The sequence below is a fragment of the Delphinus delphis genome, chromosome 1 (assembly GCF_949987515.2).
Source record: "Delphinus delphis chromosome 1, mDelDel1.2, whole genome shotgun sequence".
In the NCBI taxonomy this organism is placed as follows: Eukaryota; Metazoa; Chordata; class Mammalia; order Artiodactyla; family Delphinidae; genus Delphinus; species Delphinus delphis.
Genome location: NC_082683.1, coordinates 50,489,411 through 50,509,518, shown reverse-complemented (window position 1 = coordinate 50,509,518; position 20,108 = coordinate 50,489,411). Strand labels below are relative to the sequence as shown.

General features: G+C 40.6%; 1 protein-coding gene across 1 annotated transcript in view; it reads left to right on the top strand.

The window, feature by feature from the left end:
* The window catches only part of C1H1orf87 (chromosome 1 C1orf87 homolog), a 116,128-nt gene that overhangs the window by 35,214 nt on the left and 60,806 nt on the right, over positions 1-20,108 (top strand). The window contains 7 exon segments of the mRNA XM_060005556.1: positions 1,550-1,690; positions 2,272-2,321; positions 2,323-2,390; positions 2,393-2,526; positions 4,225-4,340; positions 7,937-8,102; positions 15,240-15,337. Coding sequence (XP_059861539.1) covers positions 1,550-1,690; positions 2,272-2,321; positions 2,323-2,390; positions 2,393-2,526; positions 4,225-4,340; positions 7,937-8,102; positions 15,240-15,337 — 773 coding nt within the window.

Below are 20,108 nucleotides of genomic sequence, written 5' to 3'. Positions count from 1 at the left end.
GACACTCAGTTTTCAATGAATCCTTCTGATAATGTCTCCTTTCAATTACTTGACATTAAGAATAGCCATGTGATTCAATTTGTACCCAGGATTTTATTTTAATCAGGTATGGCAAGGTGACACATATAGAAGCAACTGCCTTTGAAAGAATGTATTATTTACATTTCCCAGTGAAAAGGGGGCATGCCACACCATGCAGGGCCACATGTGGAAGCACCAAAGTCAATCAGGGGGCAGAGGAGTGAGGGGAGAGCACAGGCCACAGCCTTTACTGGGGTTTCCATGGGAAAGGTAATGCAGGGCAGGGTAAATAGATCAGAACTGGCTGGTCTGAACAATTCCAGTGGGCTTTGGGCCCACTGGAGGCCCAAAGAGGGGCTGTCCCCTGTCTGATATCTGGACCTGGGTAGATTTAGGGTGGGGGAAATATTGGCTTGGTGTGTGAGAGTTAGATAAAGGAGGTGGGTGGAGATATGGACTTAGGATTGGTTGGTTCACATATTAAAGATGTATTAGCAGGCAAGCTGCTTACTATCTCTAGGAATTACTTAGCCCTTGAAGGGGCAGTCTCCTCCAGCCAGCAAGGCCCCCAAGATGTCAAACCATCATAAAATACAGAAAATAAAAACCATTATTAATACATCATACACCATGGCATGAGGGAATGGGATTTTATCATTGACGCTTGTTCCATCATTTATTCTGTTGTAACCTTTAATAACATTGCTCTTGGGGTGTAATATTCTGGGTGTTTTAATCTCTTCTATTCCATTCTTGACAAAGCTCACAATTGCCTTTGCTGCCCTTCTTGAATCTGCTAATTGAAACAGCCCAAGGATAGCCCTATCTCTAATAATAGCCCTCCATTTGCCTATAAACATCTCATGGTCTACCTATTTTTTTCTTTGTCACAGACACCTTCTTTATTGCATAAATGAAAAAGTGTCTAATTGTCCATTTATTTATCAAACTTGTGTTAACTGCATAATGATGAAGTTAATGTTGAGGTAACCTTTCTCTTCTGTGGGGATTCAATGACTCCATGACCACATGGGCTGAAGTCATTTGGAACTGTGAATGTGTTTTAAGTATTTGTTGATGCGGACTTCCCTGGTGGTGCAGTGGTTAAGAATCCACCTGCCAGTGCAGGGGACATGGGTTCGAGCCCTGGTCTGGGAAGATTCCACATGCTGCAGAGCAACTAAGCCTGTGCGCCACAACTACTGAACCTGCACTCTAGAGCCCATGAGCCACAACTACTGAGCCCAAGTGCCACAACTACTGAAACCCATGCGCCTAGAGCCTGCAATCCACAACAAGAGGAGCCACCGCAATGAGAAGCCCAAGCACTGCAACAAAGAGTAGCCCCCGCTTGACACAACTAGAGAAAAGCCCACGAGCAGCATCAAAGACCCAGTGCAGCCATAAATAAATAAATTTATTTAAAAAAAAAAAGAATTTGTTGACTCACTCATATTCTCCCTTTTTTTCTCTTTCTCTTCACCCACCCCTTCTGATCCTTACTACCATTTGTCTTTGTTTCTTTAAGATTCCCAACCAGGAAAATGTCTACTGCAGCTCTGTACCAACTGGAGACCAGTCTCTGTCCTATATCCATGGCCTCCCCAGGAGAAACCTTAGAGACTGGTCCTTAGAACAGATGGCAAGGGGCAGCTCTGACCAACCCAATGTGTATCCTAAGAGTTGTTGGGCTGTTTTCTATCGTGGTTGAAGGGGTATTATTTGTTGACTGTATATTTTGATGTGAAACAGATAATAAGAAGGTCTGAGCATGGACTGGTGGACACCACACTCCATATGTCCCATCAGCTTTCAAGGAAGCTTCCCTGAGGAGTTCACAGGCAAACCTCAAATGATTCCCCTGAACATTGCATCTTACTTCCCCCTTCCTCCTCCCAGATCCAATGGGTCTCTAAGATTTGTTATTCTAAATTCTCATATAATCAAAAAATTATTTTGTAAAAGACAGATGATACACCTTATGGAGCCTTCTAACAGAGCGTGTACTCTGAAATGATTTCCTTCTTTTCTTTTCCTAAAGACAAAGGTCCTGAGACATTGTAAACTAATGAATATACCCAGACTGAATACTTACTTTCAAGTGTAAGTGTTCTTTCCTGTTCCTTTTAGGACAAGGCTTAAAAGTGGATGCTTTGATACCAGCCCAACTAGGCTTCTTCTTCCTTGCATTAGCATTTAGTCATTTTATTTTAGAGCCCTGTTAATTTGTTATTACTGTTGTTGTTTCAGGATATTGGCCAGAGGCCAAGTGGAACAACAAAAGAAGACACTTTTCTTCTTGCTGGTCAGAAGAGAACTCAAGTCATGCCTTTTGTGTTCTGGCTTATTAGACAAGCTTCAGAAAGAGCTGAAGATCCTGTCTCTTCAGGATTTCTTCTCCAATCTCAGCTGAGCCACCTCTTCTTGAGGTTTGAGGTCCCTCTGCAGTTACCAACAGTCAAGATCCTTTGCCAGCCATTTTCTGGGAGGGGATCTCCTGAAATGGTATGACCATCTTTTTATTTTAAGTGTGGGTTCCTTTTGTTTACTTGACTTGTACCCACCAGAGTAATAGAATTAAAAGGTAAGGTTCTTTCTTGAAAATAACCTTTACTATTGACCCATAAGATACAAAGCATATTTATATTCATATGTGGAAATCTCTAGTCAGATAAGACCCAAATAGAAAACAGATTTAGGTCTCAGCCTTATTTAATGTCTCTTTAAAGGGTTTCCTGTCCAAACTTTCATTGTCTGCTCTTAACACCATTGGGATACTTACAGAATCAAGATAATGGGCCCACCTGAGTCTATTTACAAGCTGATCAGTCTATAGGCTCTGAGGTTAGAATGGAGAACTTATCGAAGATGTATCATGACAGTTCCTAGAGAGTTAAGAGGTGGGAGGTATCTTTGAAATATAATTCACCACCATCATTTCACTGAGTAGGAAACTGAAACCCAGAGGGGTTAAGGAACTTGCTCAGGGCACCCAGAGAGTTAATAGTAGACCCAGGACAGAGATAAAGGCTCCCCAAAGATGAGACCAGGGTTCTTTCTCTGAGCACTGTACTTCCCAAGCTCACATTGTGAGTGAATACAAAGCATAGCCCAAGTGTAACCAAATTCTGGGAGCTAAAGGAAAATATCCTAAAATAGGAAGAAATAATACCAATGGATAAATCATTTGTGAGCATGTGTTGATGGAAAATCAGGCCAAAACCAATCTCATAGGGCTAATCTGAGGATTTAGTAGTAAAATAAATGCAAATTACCTGGTCTCATGTTTAGCATTTAGTAGGTACTCAGATAAATGTTAGTTCTATCTCCTGCCCATCCCTTATCTGTGAAAACAGAATCAGTTGTATATTTATGAGATGTATTTAGCAATACAATATCAACCTATTAGTACAAACTCTCTGAATCTTCAGTTCAAGCCAATTCTCCAGCCTGAGATCTAGTTTCTATCAGGACCTTATCTGGCTTCCTGTCCCCACTGCTACGCCCTCTACTGCCGTGGAGCCCAGCAATGGAAATGATGACATTCTTTTAGTCCTTTCCTATGTAAAAAAAAAAAAAAAAAAAAAAAGTCTTGAGTTTTTCACCTAGGTAAATAAGGCCTTGCCCCTAAGTAATCTGACTATATCTGTTGAATATATCTATGTAAGAGATGTGTGTGTGAGAGAGAAGCTAGACGCTAGGTTATGCTATTGTAACAAATTGCCCCAAAGTTTCAGTGGCTTAAAACAATAAAAGTTTATTTTTCATAATGAGTCCACCCCAGGCTCTTCTCAGTACCATCATCATCTTAGCTCCAAACCCATGCTGATGAAGCAACCACTCTGTAGGACTTTTGGATGTGATGGCAGAGGGGAAAAAGAGAGACCTGGAGGGTGTCATGTCAGCAGTTTAATCCTCAGCCCAGAAGTAGCACATGTCACTTCTGCTCACAACTCACTGGCCAGAACTGGTCATCACCCTACTCAACCACAAGACAACCAGGAAGTATTATTTTACCATATGTCCAGAAGGGAAAATAAAAGGAATAGTTGATAAAAAGCACTAGTAATTATTATATTTTAAAACCTGTTTTTAACAGTTTTAATGCTAAAACTTTTCCAAATACATGTTATCTCAGCAGGCATCTTCTTTCCCCTACATGTAAATTCAATGAGGATGTTCTGTTTGATATTTAATTTTCAGGTGAATTATGAAAAGCTACTCTGGTGTTTAAAAGTTGCAGCTTCAGATGATCCACAGCAAAACAAAAGAGTTGAGGACAGCAAGGTGAAAGAAGCTCAGGGTGGTAGGCATCAAAGGTACTTTTCTCCCTTTTTGTGGGCATAGTGTTTGTAGACTTCAAGAGCTGGCAGGGATTGTGGAGGTCGTACACTCGAAAACTTCACCTAATGCAGAATCACTTTGCTCTTCACCAAGAGTTGGCTTCTGCTTATAGTTTTTTTTTTTCTCTCTTGTACGCAGGCCAGCATAGAAAGTTATTTGCAACAATTACCAGCTTCTTAACGTCAAGCATGTGTCTTTTTTATGAAGTTGCCATGTGAAAATGAAAAACCTCATTATGAAATAAGAAATGAGTGTATACTGGGGCAGAGCTCCAGTTCATACAGTATGATTCCAGAAATATGTTCAGTCAGTGAACTCCTGGGTTACAGGCACTAGCAGAGAAAGGTTTGAGGTACAGAAATCAAAAATTCCTTCACATAATCTCAAAGGAAAGAAATGACTCAACGTAAAAATTAGGATGTGAGGAATAGCGTTAGAAATGAGGCACAGTAAAGCATGATAGTCTCTGTGTTCTCCACGAAAAATGACAAGGTGCAGTGGTTAGGAGCATAACTTCCATTGACAGAAGCCTGGGCTCAATTCCTGTTTCTGCCCATTAGTGGCTCTGCAACATTTGGCTGGTCACTTACCCTCTCTGTGCTTCCATTCCCCAACTGTAAAATGGGAACAATGATAGATTTCCCTTCACTTCATAGATTTGTAAGAGGAACTGCGTTAGTCAATGCAAAGTTCTTAAAAATAGTACCTGATAGATAGCAAGTGCTATATAAGTGTTTTTTACTATTTTAAAGTATCCTACCAGAAGACACTCTTTCCCGTTACAAATAATGTGACATAGTGGTTAAGAGCCATGGCATTGAAGTGTATCACTTCACTCTAGGAAAAAGGCACCGTGTCCTATAAAAATATCCCTGGGCCAAGTAATAGACTTGATTCCTTTCTATGATGTGCCCTTTTTGACTGCACTACTTCAGTCAACACACATTCACTGAATGCCAGGCACACTTTGCTGAGCACAGTGAATTCAGAGATTGGCAAAGCCCAAAGCCCCTCCCTCAGGGGCTCACAGTCCAAATAAAGTGATGCTGCCATGTGGGTACACCAGTCAACTATCACTTGGCGCAATTGCCCTGCTGAGAGCTGTAAAGCCCTGGCAATATTTAATAATCAGCAACCACACTTCACATGGAACAGATAGTGAGATTTGCGCCCTGAAGGGTAGTACGATGCACCAGAACATATTGCCACTTATTGGCAGATATGGGTCTTACGAATCCTAGACAGGAAACTTTTCTTGAGCCCTAGACTAGGTTATATCTCTTTGCTATATGACCGCATAGCCCTTTCTCTTTATAACAGTCATTGTGCTTGTAATTACTTCTTTAACATTTGAGGTTAGGAATGGTATCTTTCCTGGCCAACTCAGTGTCCAGCATACTTCTAGCATAGTTCCTGGCACATGGGAGATGCTCAATAAATATCTGTGGAATGCCATTGGCACTCCAGTTATCCAGAGAGCTTGCATCACTTCACTCGCAGGGACATTCGGATATCTACTGTATAGAAAAGGTACATAAAGACATCACTTTGAATTCATCAGAGAAGGTGCTGCTCTATATAAACCAGACAGTGTGTTTATGGAAGTGCAGGACTGATGACCTGTAATTAATCCAGGCTCTTTGTTAATTAATGTACAGCTTAGAAAAAGGTCCTCCCCGGTTCCATCAGGTAGAGCCTTATATGGGGCACCCTGTGATGTTTAAAAAGCCTCCAGCATCACCAGTGGCAGCAGGAGCGGCAACGGCTCTCATCACCTAAGTTGGACCAGATGAAGTAAACTCCTGCAGCAGGTTTTTCTACGAAATCCACCAGCTGCAGTAAATGGGTTCCATATAACACCTGCCCATTCAGTACTCCGTGTGCTGAGCCGAAGGCCAAAACCTTACGAATTGCTACCCACAGGAACTGGTGTTGCAAGAAAAGGAAAGAGGAAGGAAAACTTCTGATTCAAATCTGGGACAGATACATCAGATTGGTAAGGCCAATCTCTACAAGATCCACATGATATAGGAGCAAAACAGACTCAGCCCACGTCTTATGGAGCAGTCTACTAGGGAGGAGGTCAGACAGGAAACAACAGCTAAAAGAATAAGGAAGCAATTGCGACTTGAGGGAGACTTATTAAGGAAAAGAACAAAGAATTATGAAAGAGTCTCTCAAGCAGGGGGTTCTGGAGCAACAGGAGGGCTGCCGGTGAGCCTCAATTCCCAGTTCCTCATTCAGGGACATCATATTGGCAGCTTGAAATCAGCCATGGTGGGAGTATTGGCACCATGAAAATTAGTAATGCTACAGGTTAGGGCTTTATCTTGGAGAGCTAGTCATTAAAGATTTACCGGCACACCACTGAAAGGAAACTGATTTACATGAGTGGAGGTTGGGGGATGTCATGGAATGTCCCTCTAGGGAAGTGGCACTTAAGTTGAGGGAGTGGAAATAAGGTAAAGCTTCACTGTGGAGAAGATAGTGCAGCTTGGATCTGGGAGGACACATACATTTGAATGTTAAATGAGTAAACATCTCAAACTAATTTCACAAAATAAATGACTATAACATTTCATCACCCTGCTGTTTTTTGCCAATTATTTAAAGTAACAATAGTCAGTTAGATACACTATTTTAATAACTACTTACATTTGCATGCCAGGCGGTAAGTAAATAATTGTACCCAAACATTTTCTGGGTTTTCCAGATACAAAGAGCAGAGTCGAGGATAATGCAGGAAGTTCACCTGGTTCAAGATTTCCTTCTATATAGATTCCCTGGTTACAGGGATCTGGTAGGATCTGCTTTGCTTTGCTTTGCTTGTGGCAATGGACAGTTTGGAAATTAGATTTGCTATCAATAATTATCTGGGCTTAAGAAAAGTAAGATAAAGCAGGAAAAGTAAACTACTATGGTCACTTCTAAGATTTTCTAACCTGGAAAAAAAGAGTTAGTGGATTACAAGTTTTGGTCTATGTTGTAGTTCAATTGGTTGGTACCTCTGGGAGAACAGACTGTGGGACTCACTAGAGTGGAACAGACTTTAGTTAATCTATGCAATCTCCACATGTAGTCCCATGACGAGGTTACCCAGATTTAGCAAGGCCTTACTAGGTGGGTCCTCTCATTCCACAGTATGTATTGGGGTGAGAGGTGTGGTGTGAAAACACACAGCAGCTTTTTTGTTGTTGTTGTTAACATCTTTATTGGGGTATAGTTGCTTTACAATGGTGTGTTAGTTGCTGCTGTAGAGCAAAGTGAATCGGCCATACAGCTTTTTTTTTTTTTTTTTTTTTTTTTTTTTTTTTTTTTTGCGGTACGCGGGCCTCTCACTGCTGTGGCCTCTCCCCTTGCGGAGCACAGGCTCCGGACGCGCAGGCTCAGCGGCCATGGCTCACGGGCCCAGCCGCTCCGCAGCATGTGGGATCCTCCCGGACCAGGGCACGAACCCGTGTCTCCTGCATCGGCAGGCGGACTCTCAACCACTGCGCCACCAGGGAAGCCCCGGCCATACAGCTTTGAGTGGATCATCTTTTCACAGCCTTTCTCCTGCCTCTCCAAGCAGTACTGCCCCTCAAGACTCCAACTTCCAGTCAGAAATGAACCACCACCTGTTGGAGATCCTGAAGATGGCACTAAGGGCAACCAAGGGCAAACTCAACATGGAGAATCTCAACCTGAGTTTTCGAAAAGAAGATCGCTCGTTCTCTGGCTACCTGCCCCCACCCAAGGTAACCAAAATTAGATTTCAGATTCAGTCATCTCTAGAAGGCTACCTCGGGGCACTAGGTTTATAGTAAGAAGGCACAGTTATATTATTCACTAAGAATAATACATACTGAGATACATAACTGGCTAGCTTTGAAAGTAGGAGTGCATATATACTATGTAGGTCCTAGGAGCATTTATATAATGTAAGTTCAATATTTATTGTGTAAGTCTAATAATCATTTCCCAAATTTCAATCAACCAGGAGGAAAGTGATGTGCTAAAGAATACAGAATGTTTACAGTAAAAGATTTCCTCTTCCTGTTTTTACATCTAATCCCTTATATGATAAATTGGCCATCCCTTTGGAAATCAAGCAATATCTTGTTTAATAGAAATTTAACAGTGATTAGAAGACACTAAAATAAAAATTCAAATTAAAAAGATAGAAGGCACAGTTATGATCTGTGTTCTGCCTGTGGATTACATTTCACAATTGTTTGTTTTCTGTGCCCAAGCGGAGAAAAACAAGAGAGAAAAGGAATTGTGAAATGTGCAGAACTGGTCCAGGAATTACTTACACTGGGCTATGTTTTACGCTAACAATAGACAATATGACAATACCAAATAATCTTTCACAATGGAAAACAAATGTTTTTCTAAGGCCAAGTGTTCATTTCTCACACCCTCTACCAGCTTCCAGTGAGGTCAGCAGGTGGTACTCTGTTCCTTAGGGACACCAAATTGTAGGGACTGATGTGATTTATTGCTAACAGAGATTAGCCTGCTGTTTGGGAGCATTAATTAACAGTGCAGATATGTTTCATGAAAGAGGATCCAGAACCATATTAATTCATGTGTTGTCTTTAGCCAGACAAACTCCAGTCATGAGGTTACCTTGGATAATGACCACTGTTACTGCAATTCCATTTTCAGCAACTTTCACCACCAAGCTTTACTGAGTTCTTCCTACAGTGCCAAACACTGCACTAAATGCTCTACTTACATTAACTCATTTAACACTTACAAATAAGTACAAGATCTAGGTAGATGTTATAATACCCATTTAATAAATGAAAAACAACAATAACAATGGAGTCTCAGAGAAGCCAACTGAATCTCTCAAGGACCACAGCCAACAAGAGGCAGAGCCAGGATTCAAAATACAGAAGAATACTGGAAATTGAGACACAATTAGAACTCCAATAGGCAGAATATATCTGGAAGGATATATTTGGAAGGAGTCCAGGATACAGGAGTTAGAATTCCAGAGGAGTAGAAGGAATTAGAATTTACAGACCCCCAAAACAAAAAAATCCTATAGGAAAGATTGGAAAATGCCTTTCATCCAGGTAAACAGGGGTTAAGAATTGAGAGAGTCAGAGAATTCAGAAGAACAAGTGATGTTTACTAAGGAAGCAAGGACACAACATGCTGAAAGTGGATTCTTATTCTAGGACAGAAGTAGCTTTCTCTGTGCTTTCATTTATACAGTCAACTAACCATGCAAAGGCAAAGTACATGATAGTGTGTACATGTGTGTGTGCATGTATATTGTATACATGAATATTAAACATGCAAGCCTGTTTCACTAGAAGAAGTAGACAACACTACAGGAGATTCCGTACATCATAAATGGCCTTCATTATGTTATTGAGAAGATCAGTGGAAATTGACTAAGAAGGAGCCATTTCTTGTTAGATTGGAAAATACATAACAGCATCAGTGAAGTTTGAATGTTCTCAGATGCCCTGGTGGAATGGTACATAAATGACTTGAAAATCAAAATAAATTTACTGAAACTCTTTGAGCCTCAGATTTTCCATCTGGAAAAACTGGGTTCCAAATATCTTACCTCCTGTGTCTATTGTGAGGATTAAGCAAGATAAGTATGTAAAGGTACTTAGTATACTGTCTGATATATGAGGCACTCAGTAAATAGGTTTCCCTTCCTTATATTTAAAAAAAAAATCTGTGTTTGGTGAAATTATCACTGCAAAATAGCCTAAGGAAGGAGGACCTTTCCCAGGGTCAAGTGATAGCCACATTGAACGCTGGCTATCAGAACGGTCCCTGAATGTCCTCCGCACTGAGCTGGCCCTGAAAGTTTAAATTTGTGGTTCATATCCAAGGAAACAGGGCACATTTTCCTTGAAGCTGATCTGCCTCTCATGAGCCATCTGGCATCTCTTATGACATCTGGAACTCATTCAAAGTATATTACAGTTCTGGGAGGCATGGCAAATAGAATTCTGTTTCCCCAGAACGTGAGACAAATTGAGGCCCAACAGACACTGGACACAGCAAGCAGCAGGGATTGCACCCCAACATACTTGTTCCTGGACACAGGACTTCAGAGGAGACTGGGAAAGGCCATCTGAGTTGGAAGGGTTTCACAGACCTCCTTAAGTTTCTCACGAAATCTATGCACCCCGTGCCGAGGGGAAAAAGAGCACATCCTCACAGCCAATATTTCAGATGGTTCAGAGATCATCTGCCTCTTCTCAGATAAATAAATGCAGTTTTGAAGGGTGATCTATGGGTCTTGTCACTCGAATCAATGGCATTGTCGCCATTCTCAAAGAAGAGTATAAAAATGTATCTAATATCTGTCATCCTCATTCTGTGGACTCACTCATTCTGTTCCTCTATCACATTTTTGACGCAATGATAGCTCAGGAAGAATTCCTGAGGCAACATGGATCCACATACATTTATTTATTAACTTCCCTGACCATTATTTAAATCAGGTGTAGAATGAATAGTGTGTAGAACCTAAGAAGTTTCCAAGCATGCAGGTTCAGTTTAACACTTTTATACATAATCCATATTCTTTCATCCTCTTTCTGCTCTACATCACAAAGACCTCCCAAACTACTTGCAGACCTTCCTGCCAGGAGGAGCTGCTACAACACAGGTTGCTCTACCTCTAATTACTCTTGCTTCATTTTCATGCAACTCCCTCATTATCATCAAGAGGGAGTCCCTTTACTTAGAGAACTGGGGCTTGTGAATGTGAGGTTCACTCCCATGGCAAGACTACAGCAATGACACTAGTTTACCAAGTGACCAGAACTGTAAGACATTCTTCTGCAGCTTGCCAGGTTCCTTTTTTGTACTTAGTTGTTTCTATATCAGTACACTCTGCCCTTAAACGATAAATGGTTTCTACTAGCTTCAAATCATTCCCTTCTTCCAAAGCAATAGCCAGATTTCCGAACAATATGGCATGTTTATTCTTACATTCAACATATTAATCACTCAATGTGTTCTGTGTGATAAGACACTAAGGACAACAAACTATTATGATTTCAGTTCCAGAGTTCTCCAGGAGCTCAGGGAAAAGGTAATGTTTTAAACATGATACAATTCTATATGTAAAATGCAGTGATGGCAGTAAATTTGAACACAGAGAAGGAACACCAACCTAGCCTCACCCAAAAACTCCAGAGGAGATGATGCAAATACTGAATCTTAGAGGACGTGTGAATTTGGCAAAGAACTGGGGGAGAGCAGAGGAAGGGACAGGAAAGGTATTCTAGGTAAAAGGTGCAATGTGAAATGTCACTGAAGTAAGAGAGAACATGGCTAATTCAGGGAACTGTAAGCCATTTCGTATAGGCAGAACACAGTAAATATATGGTGGCTGGGGACGGTGGGAGATGCTGCTCAAGTTGATGTTAGAATGGAAAGGAGGAACTTGTTTTTGAAGGGTCTTTCTAAGAAGTGTGAACTTTATCCTAAAGCCCCAGTGGAATCATTGAAGGATATTAAACAAATGAGTGATATGATCAAATTTGATATTTGAAAAGAGCACTATAATAGAATGTGGAGAATTAGAGGCAGAGAGAACCTTTAAAAGACTGTTCCAGTAATTCAAGCAAGAAATTATGAGGGTTTAGACCAGGGTAGTAGCAGGAGGGATGGCGATATTAAGGAGATAGAAAAGTAGGTCTTGGTGACTTAATTAGACGTAGGTCCTGAATTCAGAGGAATCAAAAATGACTCCCAAGGTTCTGGCTTTGGCAACTTGGTAGGTGGTGGTACCGTTCTCTGAGATAGGAAATAGAAAATCAGTAGTTGGGGAGGTAAAGGAAAGGATGGTGAGTTCAGTTTTGAACATGTTGATGTAGGTTGAGAGCTTAAAGCTAAATGATTTAAGGGTCTTCAGTATGGAGTTGAACCCTTGGGAGTAATTAGGATTCCTCAAGGACATAATGGAAAGTGAGAAGGGAAGGTTGAGGAGGACGCTCATTGTTAAGGAGTAGGTAGAGGAAGACAAGCCAAGAAAGGAGACTAAAAATAATCAAAAGAAATATGGCAGTGGTCAAGAAAGTCTAGAGAATAGATTTATGGAAGTATGGCATGATCAGCCATGTCACATGCTGCGAAGAGATCATCTGTAATCAGGACTGAAAAGTATTCATTAAATTTGAAACTGTGGAGGTTACTAATGACTTGGTAAACACAATTTAAGTAGAGTGATGGGGTAAAATTCAAATGGAACCATAAATGGGAAGGGAGGAAGTTGAGAGAGCATCTGTGCCTCACTGTCTCAAGGAGCATTTTGAGGAAATGAATATTTATTTTACATGTCATTTCCTAAATAACATAAATATTTTATTTACATTTGATTTTTAAAATGTCATTATTGAACGAAGAAACTATACATAGCCAAACATTTTCTTATTGAACAAGGGACATCCTAATGAATATGGATTTTTTAAATAATCCTAGATAACACTAAATTGCCAGGATTTTCTGGTAGATGTTTCTATTGCTCTTCCACAACTGTCACTGTCAGTTCCTAGCAGCTATCAATCAATCTGCTTCTAGGAACCCTGATGTACTATTTCTAATCTGCTGTTCATTTAGCCTGGAGCAAAACTCAATGTTGCCAGAAGTAAATAAACTGTTTTTAGAATAACGTCTTAATATTGATGCTTAAAAATACACTAATATGCTCTAATTATGAAGATAAGTCTATTTTTATTTATTGAGTAAAATGGCATAATGTGACTAATTTCTACCTCTCTCAATTAATTTTTTTCCAACCTATGCCCATACACATTCCACTCTTCAGGATCTTCAACTCATTCATTCATTCCTAATTCATCCATGTATTCATTTATTCAATAACTAGTTTTCAACACTGTGCTAGGAATGGTGATAGGAAAACGAAGGAGACGCAATTACAGCCCTCAGCAAACCACTGTCTTTTAGAGAAGCTCTCATGAACAGATATTTACTGTCCAGTGAAAAGGGGTATAAAACTACAGTAGGGTGAATTATGCCAAAATACATGCAGTTTATAAAAAGCACCATGCTCTTTCTCACCCATCATTTATACATGCTTTTCTTCTGCCTGGAATTATACTCAACCCCTTTTTCTTCTGGCAAACTATTATTCATTTTTTTCATGTTTTAAATAGATCTTTTTCCTTCCATGACATACTCTTCTACAGCTAGTAAGTAAATGTGCAAGTTTCTAACCCAGATTGGCTGATTCCTTGCATAAAGACAAATGAAAATTAGCTTTTTGTCACTGTATTAAAATCTAGGTTATATTATTCAAGTACGGTCAGACCAACAGATCAGGAGATGATTGCCATTGAAAAGACAGTTTGTTACTCAGTACCCAAGAGGAGGGGAATGGAACACTGCACAGGCCACATGGGGAAGCACCAGGAGGTTAGGAGGCAGAGAGGATGAGGGAAAACGTGGGCAAGAGCCTTTATTGTGGGATGGGTGAGATGAGTAAGAAGGCTTAGGATTGGCTAGTTTGAATAATTTCAGTGGGCTCAGGGACATAAGGGCCATTCCTAGTTGCCTAGCACTTGGCCCTTGAGTAATTAGGACATGGAAATAGTGGCCCAAAGAAGTAGTTGGTTTGCAGATGAAAGACACACTTGCAAGCCAGTCCTTCACTATCTCTAGGAATTGGCTAGCCCTGGGAGAGAGGCAGTCTCTCCAGGATCAGCAAGGCCCCATGATGTCAAGGCATCAGAATAAAAAGACATGCTTAATACAGTCAGTGTATGGAAATTCCTCGAAAAATAATAATAGTAGCTACAATTTTTCCAAACACTGAATTAGACGTTTCTTTTCTTTTCTTTGCCCCTGTCTTCCTTCCTTTACTCCTCCCTTCCTTCTTTTTTCTCTCTCTTCCTCTCTCTTTCTTGTTCTCTTGCTCCCCTTTCTCTCCTTTCCTTCCCTCTCTTCTCTTCTCTCTTTCTTCTATGTCCCTTCTTCTTCCTTTTCCCTCTCTTCCTTTTCTTCATTTCAACAAATATTAATCAAATGTCTACTAAAATCCAAGCATTATTCTAACTGCTTATTTTCTCTTGAGGAGTAGAAAATACTGGTCTTACTTAGTAGATGAAGTAATTGGGAATAAAAAGGTTCAGTAACTTCCTGAGATCACACAAATCACAGGCAGCATATCCGGTATTCAAAATTAGTCATGTTTTATTCTTAAGTCTCTATGTTTAAATATTATGCTAAACACAGAACACATACTATCACAACTCTAAAAGTTTGACGTGTTTGAATCTAAGTATCACTCACCCACCAACTTCAGAGATGAACTTGTTTGTCAGCTGGACTCAGAAAATATTAAGTACTTGGGAAACTGCAATGACCCTGCATTCATCCATCCCACAAACATTAATTGAGCACCTGGTTTCTAGACTAAGTTTCATCATTTATTAACTATGTGACATTGAGAAGGTCACTTAATCTCTCTAAGCCTTTGTTTCCTTATATATAAAATACAGATAGTGATAGTAACCTTACTAATACAACAAGCTTCTTTGGTAAATCAAAGTAGTTGTAAAAAATTACTTTGTAATTTACTTATATAATAAGTGTGTATAATTTCTAGGTCTGGACCACCCATTCCATGGCTGACAAAAATGTAAGATCAGCATTTCAAAGTTCAGTGGCTTCTGAGTAATGAACTATATCTTTGTGTCAAGCAACTAAAAATTTGCTGGTGATGCACATTCAGTTGGACATACTTGTCCTAAATGGTATCTTAATGGTATAATGCACTCCTGGTTATTAATTTTTTGTCCAAATTATATAAGTTCTAATTATAGGAGGGAAATTCAAATCTTAATTTCATTATATTGAAATTTTAAATCTTTTCTTATTTGCAGGTCAGGGCTATATGTGGGAAACATGGATTGTATTTGACTTTGAGCCTCCTGGAAACATTGCTTAACCATCAAGATTTGGGTTACCAGGACGAAATAAAGTAAGTTGATTTTTTATTCACACGGTCCTTTATTAGAATACCAAACACATAGATCTGTATTTAGGCTAGAAGTTTTATGTATGAAGCAATCAATTTTATCACCTAAAGACAGAGTTAAGGAATGTTTGCTTATATTAAGAACAGAGGATCTTCTTGGTCATAGAAAAACAAAAGCAGTAAACTTCCGCTTCCAGTTTACTGGTAAATGGTAAATCAGATGTACCATTTCACCCTAAAAAAATAAAAAATAGAACAAAATATATGAAGCAATATTTTTCAGACTTCGGACATCAGGCAGCATAGAACAGTGATTCCTGAGAGAAGGAAATGAAGTAAGCTCAGTTTACTGAACAAGAAGAGGGATTCCAAACTGAGCCCAGCATTCTCCTTGAGCTAAAGGGACAGAGAATGAAGTTCAGGAAGCCCAAGAAGGCTAGAATGTCCAGTACAAAGTAGCAGCAAGGGGAGATCCCCTACGGGTACTTTCTGGAGATTTCCAAAGAGTTGCCCTCATGTCTTCATATGAAGACTTGGCTAATGCATGCATTTGAGGAAACTACACAAGGCCAGAGAAAGAAACACCAAAAGAAAAAGATGGGGAAATTTTTAGATCTCACACAGATTTGGGAATAGTTCATATTTCCACCAATCAGAGAGAAACACATGTGGCATTGATTAGAGTCCCCAGAAGGGTATTGTGCTCTAGTGGAGCCTAATACATGAGAAATTGGAGTCTCAGAAGGAGAGAAGACAAATAGGGGGAAAGAAAAGAATGTTGAAAAAACAATGGCTGTAAGTTTTCTGAATTTGAAGAAAACTATAAAGACATGGACCTAAGAAGTTTAATGAAATTCAAGTATTAGAAATTTGAAGTAAGCCATACCAAGGCTCATCATAATCAGATTGCTTAAACTAGCAGTAAATAAAAAACCTTAAATGCACAAGAGAAAATGACAAATTACACATAGAGCAGCAAAGATAAGAATTACAACAGATTTATCATTAGAAAAGATGTAAGCAATAAGACAGTGGAAAAACAACCTTAAAGTATTGAAGGACAAAACTATCAATCTGGAATTCTAAATCCAGCAAAACTATCTTTCAAAAACTAATGGGGGGGGGGAAGATGGCGGAAGAGTAAGACGCGGAGATCACCTTCCTCCCCACAGATACACCAGAAATACATCTACACGTGGAACAACTCCTACAGAACACCTACTGAACGCTGGCAGAAGACCTCAGACCTCCCAAAAGGGAAGAAACTCCCCACGTACCTGGGTAGGGCAAAAGAAAAAAGAATAAACAGAGACAAAAGGATAGGGATGGGACCTGCACCAGTGGGAGGGAGCTGTGAAGGAGGAAAGTTTTCCACACACTAGGAAGCCCCTTCACGGGCGGAGACTGCGGGTGGTGGAGGGGGAAAGCTTCAGATCCATGGAGGAGAGCACAGCAACAGGGGTACAAGAGGGCAAAGCAGAGAGATTCCCGCACAGAGGATCAGGGCCGACCAGCACTCACCAGTCCGAGAGGCTTGTCTGCTCACCCGCCGGGGCGGGCGGGGCTGGGAGCTGAGGCTTGGGCTTCGGTCGGGGCACAGTGAGAAGACTGGGGTTGGCGGCATGACCACAGACTGCAGGGGGTTAGTGCACCACGGCTAGCCAGGAGGGAGTCCGGGGAAAAGTCTGGACCTGCTGAAGAGGCAAGAGACTTTTTCTTCCCTCTTTGTTTCCTGGTGTGCGAGGAGAGGGGATTAAGAGCACCGCTTAAAGGAGCTCCAGAGACGGGCATGAGCCGCGGCCAAGAGCGCGGACCCCAGAGACAGGGTGAGACGCTAAGGCTGCTGCTGCCGCTACCAAGAAGCCTGTGTGCCAGCACAGGTCACTATCCACACCCCCCTCCCAGGGAGGCTGTGCAGCCCGCCACTGCCAGGGTCCCGGGATCCAGGGACAATTTCACCGGGAAAACGCATGGCGGGCCTCAGGCTGGTGCAACGTCATGCCGGCCTCTGCCGCTGCAGGCTCGCCCCGCACTCCGTGCCCCTCCCTCCTCCTGGCCTGAGTGAGCCAGAGCCCCCGAAGCAGCTGCTTCTTTAACCCCGTCCTGTCTGAGGAAGAACAGACGCCCGCCGGCGACCTACATGCTGAGGCGGACCAAATCAAAGCTGAGCCGCGGGAACAAAGAAGAGAAAGGGAAATCTCTCCCAGCAGCCTCAGAAGCATTGATTAAAGCTTCACAATCAACTTCATGTACCCTGCATCTGTGGAATACCTGAATAGACAATGAATCATCCCAAATAGAGGAGGTGGAATTTGAGAGCAAGATTTACGATTTTTTTCCCCTTTTCCTCTTTTTGTGAGTGTGTATGTGTATGCTTCTGTGTGAGATTTTGTCTCTATAGCTTTGCTTCCACCATTTGTCCTAGGGTTCTATCCGTCCATTTTTTTTAAAATTTTTTTTCTTAATAATTATTTTTTATTTTAATAACTTTATTTTATTTTATCTTACTTTATTTTATTTTACTTTATATTCTTTCTTTCTCTTTTATCCTTCCTTCCCTCCTTCCTTCCTTCCTTCCTCCCTCCCTCCTTTCTTTCTTTCTTTCTTTCTTTCTACTTCTACTAATTCTTTCTTTCTACTTTTTCACCCCTTTATTCTGAGCCGTGTGGATGAAAGGCTCTTGGTGATACAGCCAGGAGTCAGTGCTGTGCCTCTGAGGTGGGAGAGCCAACTTCAGGACACTGGTCCACAAGAGACCTCCCAGATCCACATAATATCAAATGGCGAAAATCTCCCAGAGATCTGCATCTCAACACTAGCAGCCAGCTTCACTCAACGACCAGCAGGTTACAGTGCTGGACACCCTATGCCAAACAACTAGCAAGACAGGAGCACAACCCCACCCATTAGTGGAGAGGCTGCCTAAAATCATAATAAGTCCACAGACACACCAAAACACACCAACAGATGTGGACTTGCCCACCAGAAACACAAGATCTAGACTCATCCACCAGAACACAGGCACTAGTACCCTCCACCAGGAAGCCTACACAACACACTGAACCAACCTTACCACTGAGGACAGAAACCAAAAACAAAGGGAACTATGAACCTGCAGCCTACAAAAAGGAGACGCCAAACACAGTAAGATAAGCAAAATGAGAAGACAGAAAAACACACAGCAGATGAAGGAGCAACATAAAAACCCACCAGACCTAACAAATGAAGAGGAAATAGGCAGTATACCTGAAAAAGAATTCAGAATAATGATAGTAAAGATGATCCAAAATCTTGGAAATAGAATAGACAAAATACAAGAAACATTTAACAAGGACCTAGAAGAACTAAAGATGGAACAAACAACGATGAACAACACAATAAATGAAATTAAAAATACTCTAGATGGGATCAATAGCAGAATAACTGAGGCAGAAGAACGGATAAGTGACCTGGAGGATAAAATAGTGGAAATAACTACCGCAGAGCAGAATAAAGAAAAAAAAATGAAAAGAACTGAGGACAGTCTCAGAGACCTCTGGGACAACATTAAATGCACCAACATTCAAATTATAGGAGTTCCAGAAGAAGAAGAGAAAAAAAAAGGGACTGAGAAAATATTTGAAGAGATTATAGTTGAAAACTTCCCCAATATGGGAAAGGAAATAGTTAATCAAGTCCAAGAAGCACAGAGAGTCCCATACAGGATAAATCCAAGTAGAAATACGCCAAGACACATATTAATCAAACTATCAAAAATTAAATACAAAGAAAACATATTAAAAGCAGCAAGGGAAAAGCAATAAATAACACACAAGGGAATCCCCATAAGGTTAACAGCGGATCTTTCAGCAGAAAGTCTGCAAGCCAGAAGGGACTGGCAGGACGTATTTAAAGTGATGAAGGAGTAAAACCTGCAACCAAGATTACTCTACCCAGCAAGGAGCTCATTCAGATTTGATGGAGAAATTAAAACCTTTACAGACAAGCAAAAGGTGAAAAAGTTCAGCACCAGCAAACCAGCTTTACAACAAATGCTAAAGGAACTTCTCTAGGCAAGAAACACAAGAGAAGGAAAAGATCTACAATAATGAACCCAAAACAATTAAGAAAATGGGAATAGGAACATACATATCGATAATTACCTTAAATGTAAATGGACTAAATGCTCCCACCAAAAGACACAGATTGGCTGAATGGATACAAAAACAAGACCCGTATAAATGCTGTCTACAAGAGACCCACTTCAGACCTAGAGACACATACAGACTGGAAGTAAGCAGATGGAAAAAGATATTCCATGCAAATGGAAACCTAAAGAAAGCTGGAGTAGCACTTCTCATATCAGACAAAATAGACTTTAAAAGAAAGACTATTACAAGAGACAAAGAAGGACACTACATAATGATCAAGGGACAATCCAAGAAGAAGATTTAACAATTGTAAATATTTATGCACCCAACATAGGAGCAACTCAATACATAAGGCAAATACTAACAGCCATAAAAGGGGAAATCGACAGTAACACATTCATTGTAGGGGACTTTAACACCCCACTTTCACCAATGGACAGATCATCCAAAATGAAAATAAATAAACACAAGCTTTAAATGATACATTAAACAAGATGGACTTAATTGATATTTATAGGACATTCCATCCAAAAACAACAGAATACACATTTTTCTCAACTGCTCATGGAACATTCTCCAGGATAGATCATATCGTAGGTCACAAGTCAAGCCTTGGTAAATTGAAGAAAATTGAAATTGTATCA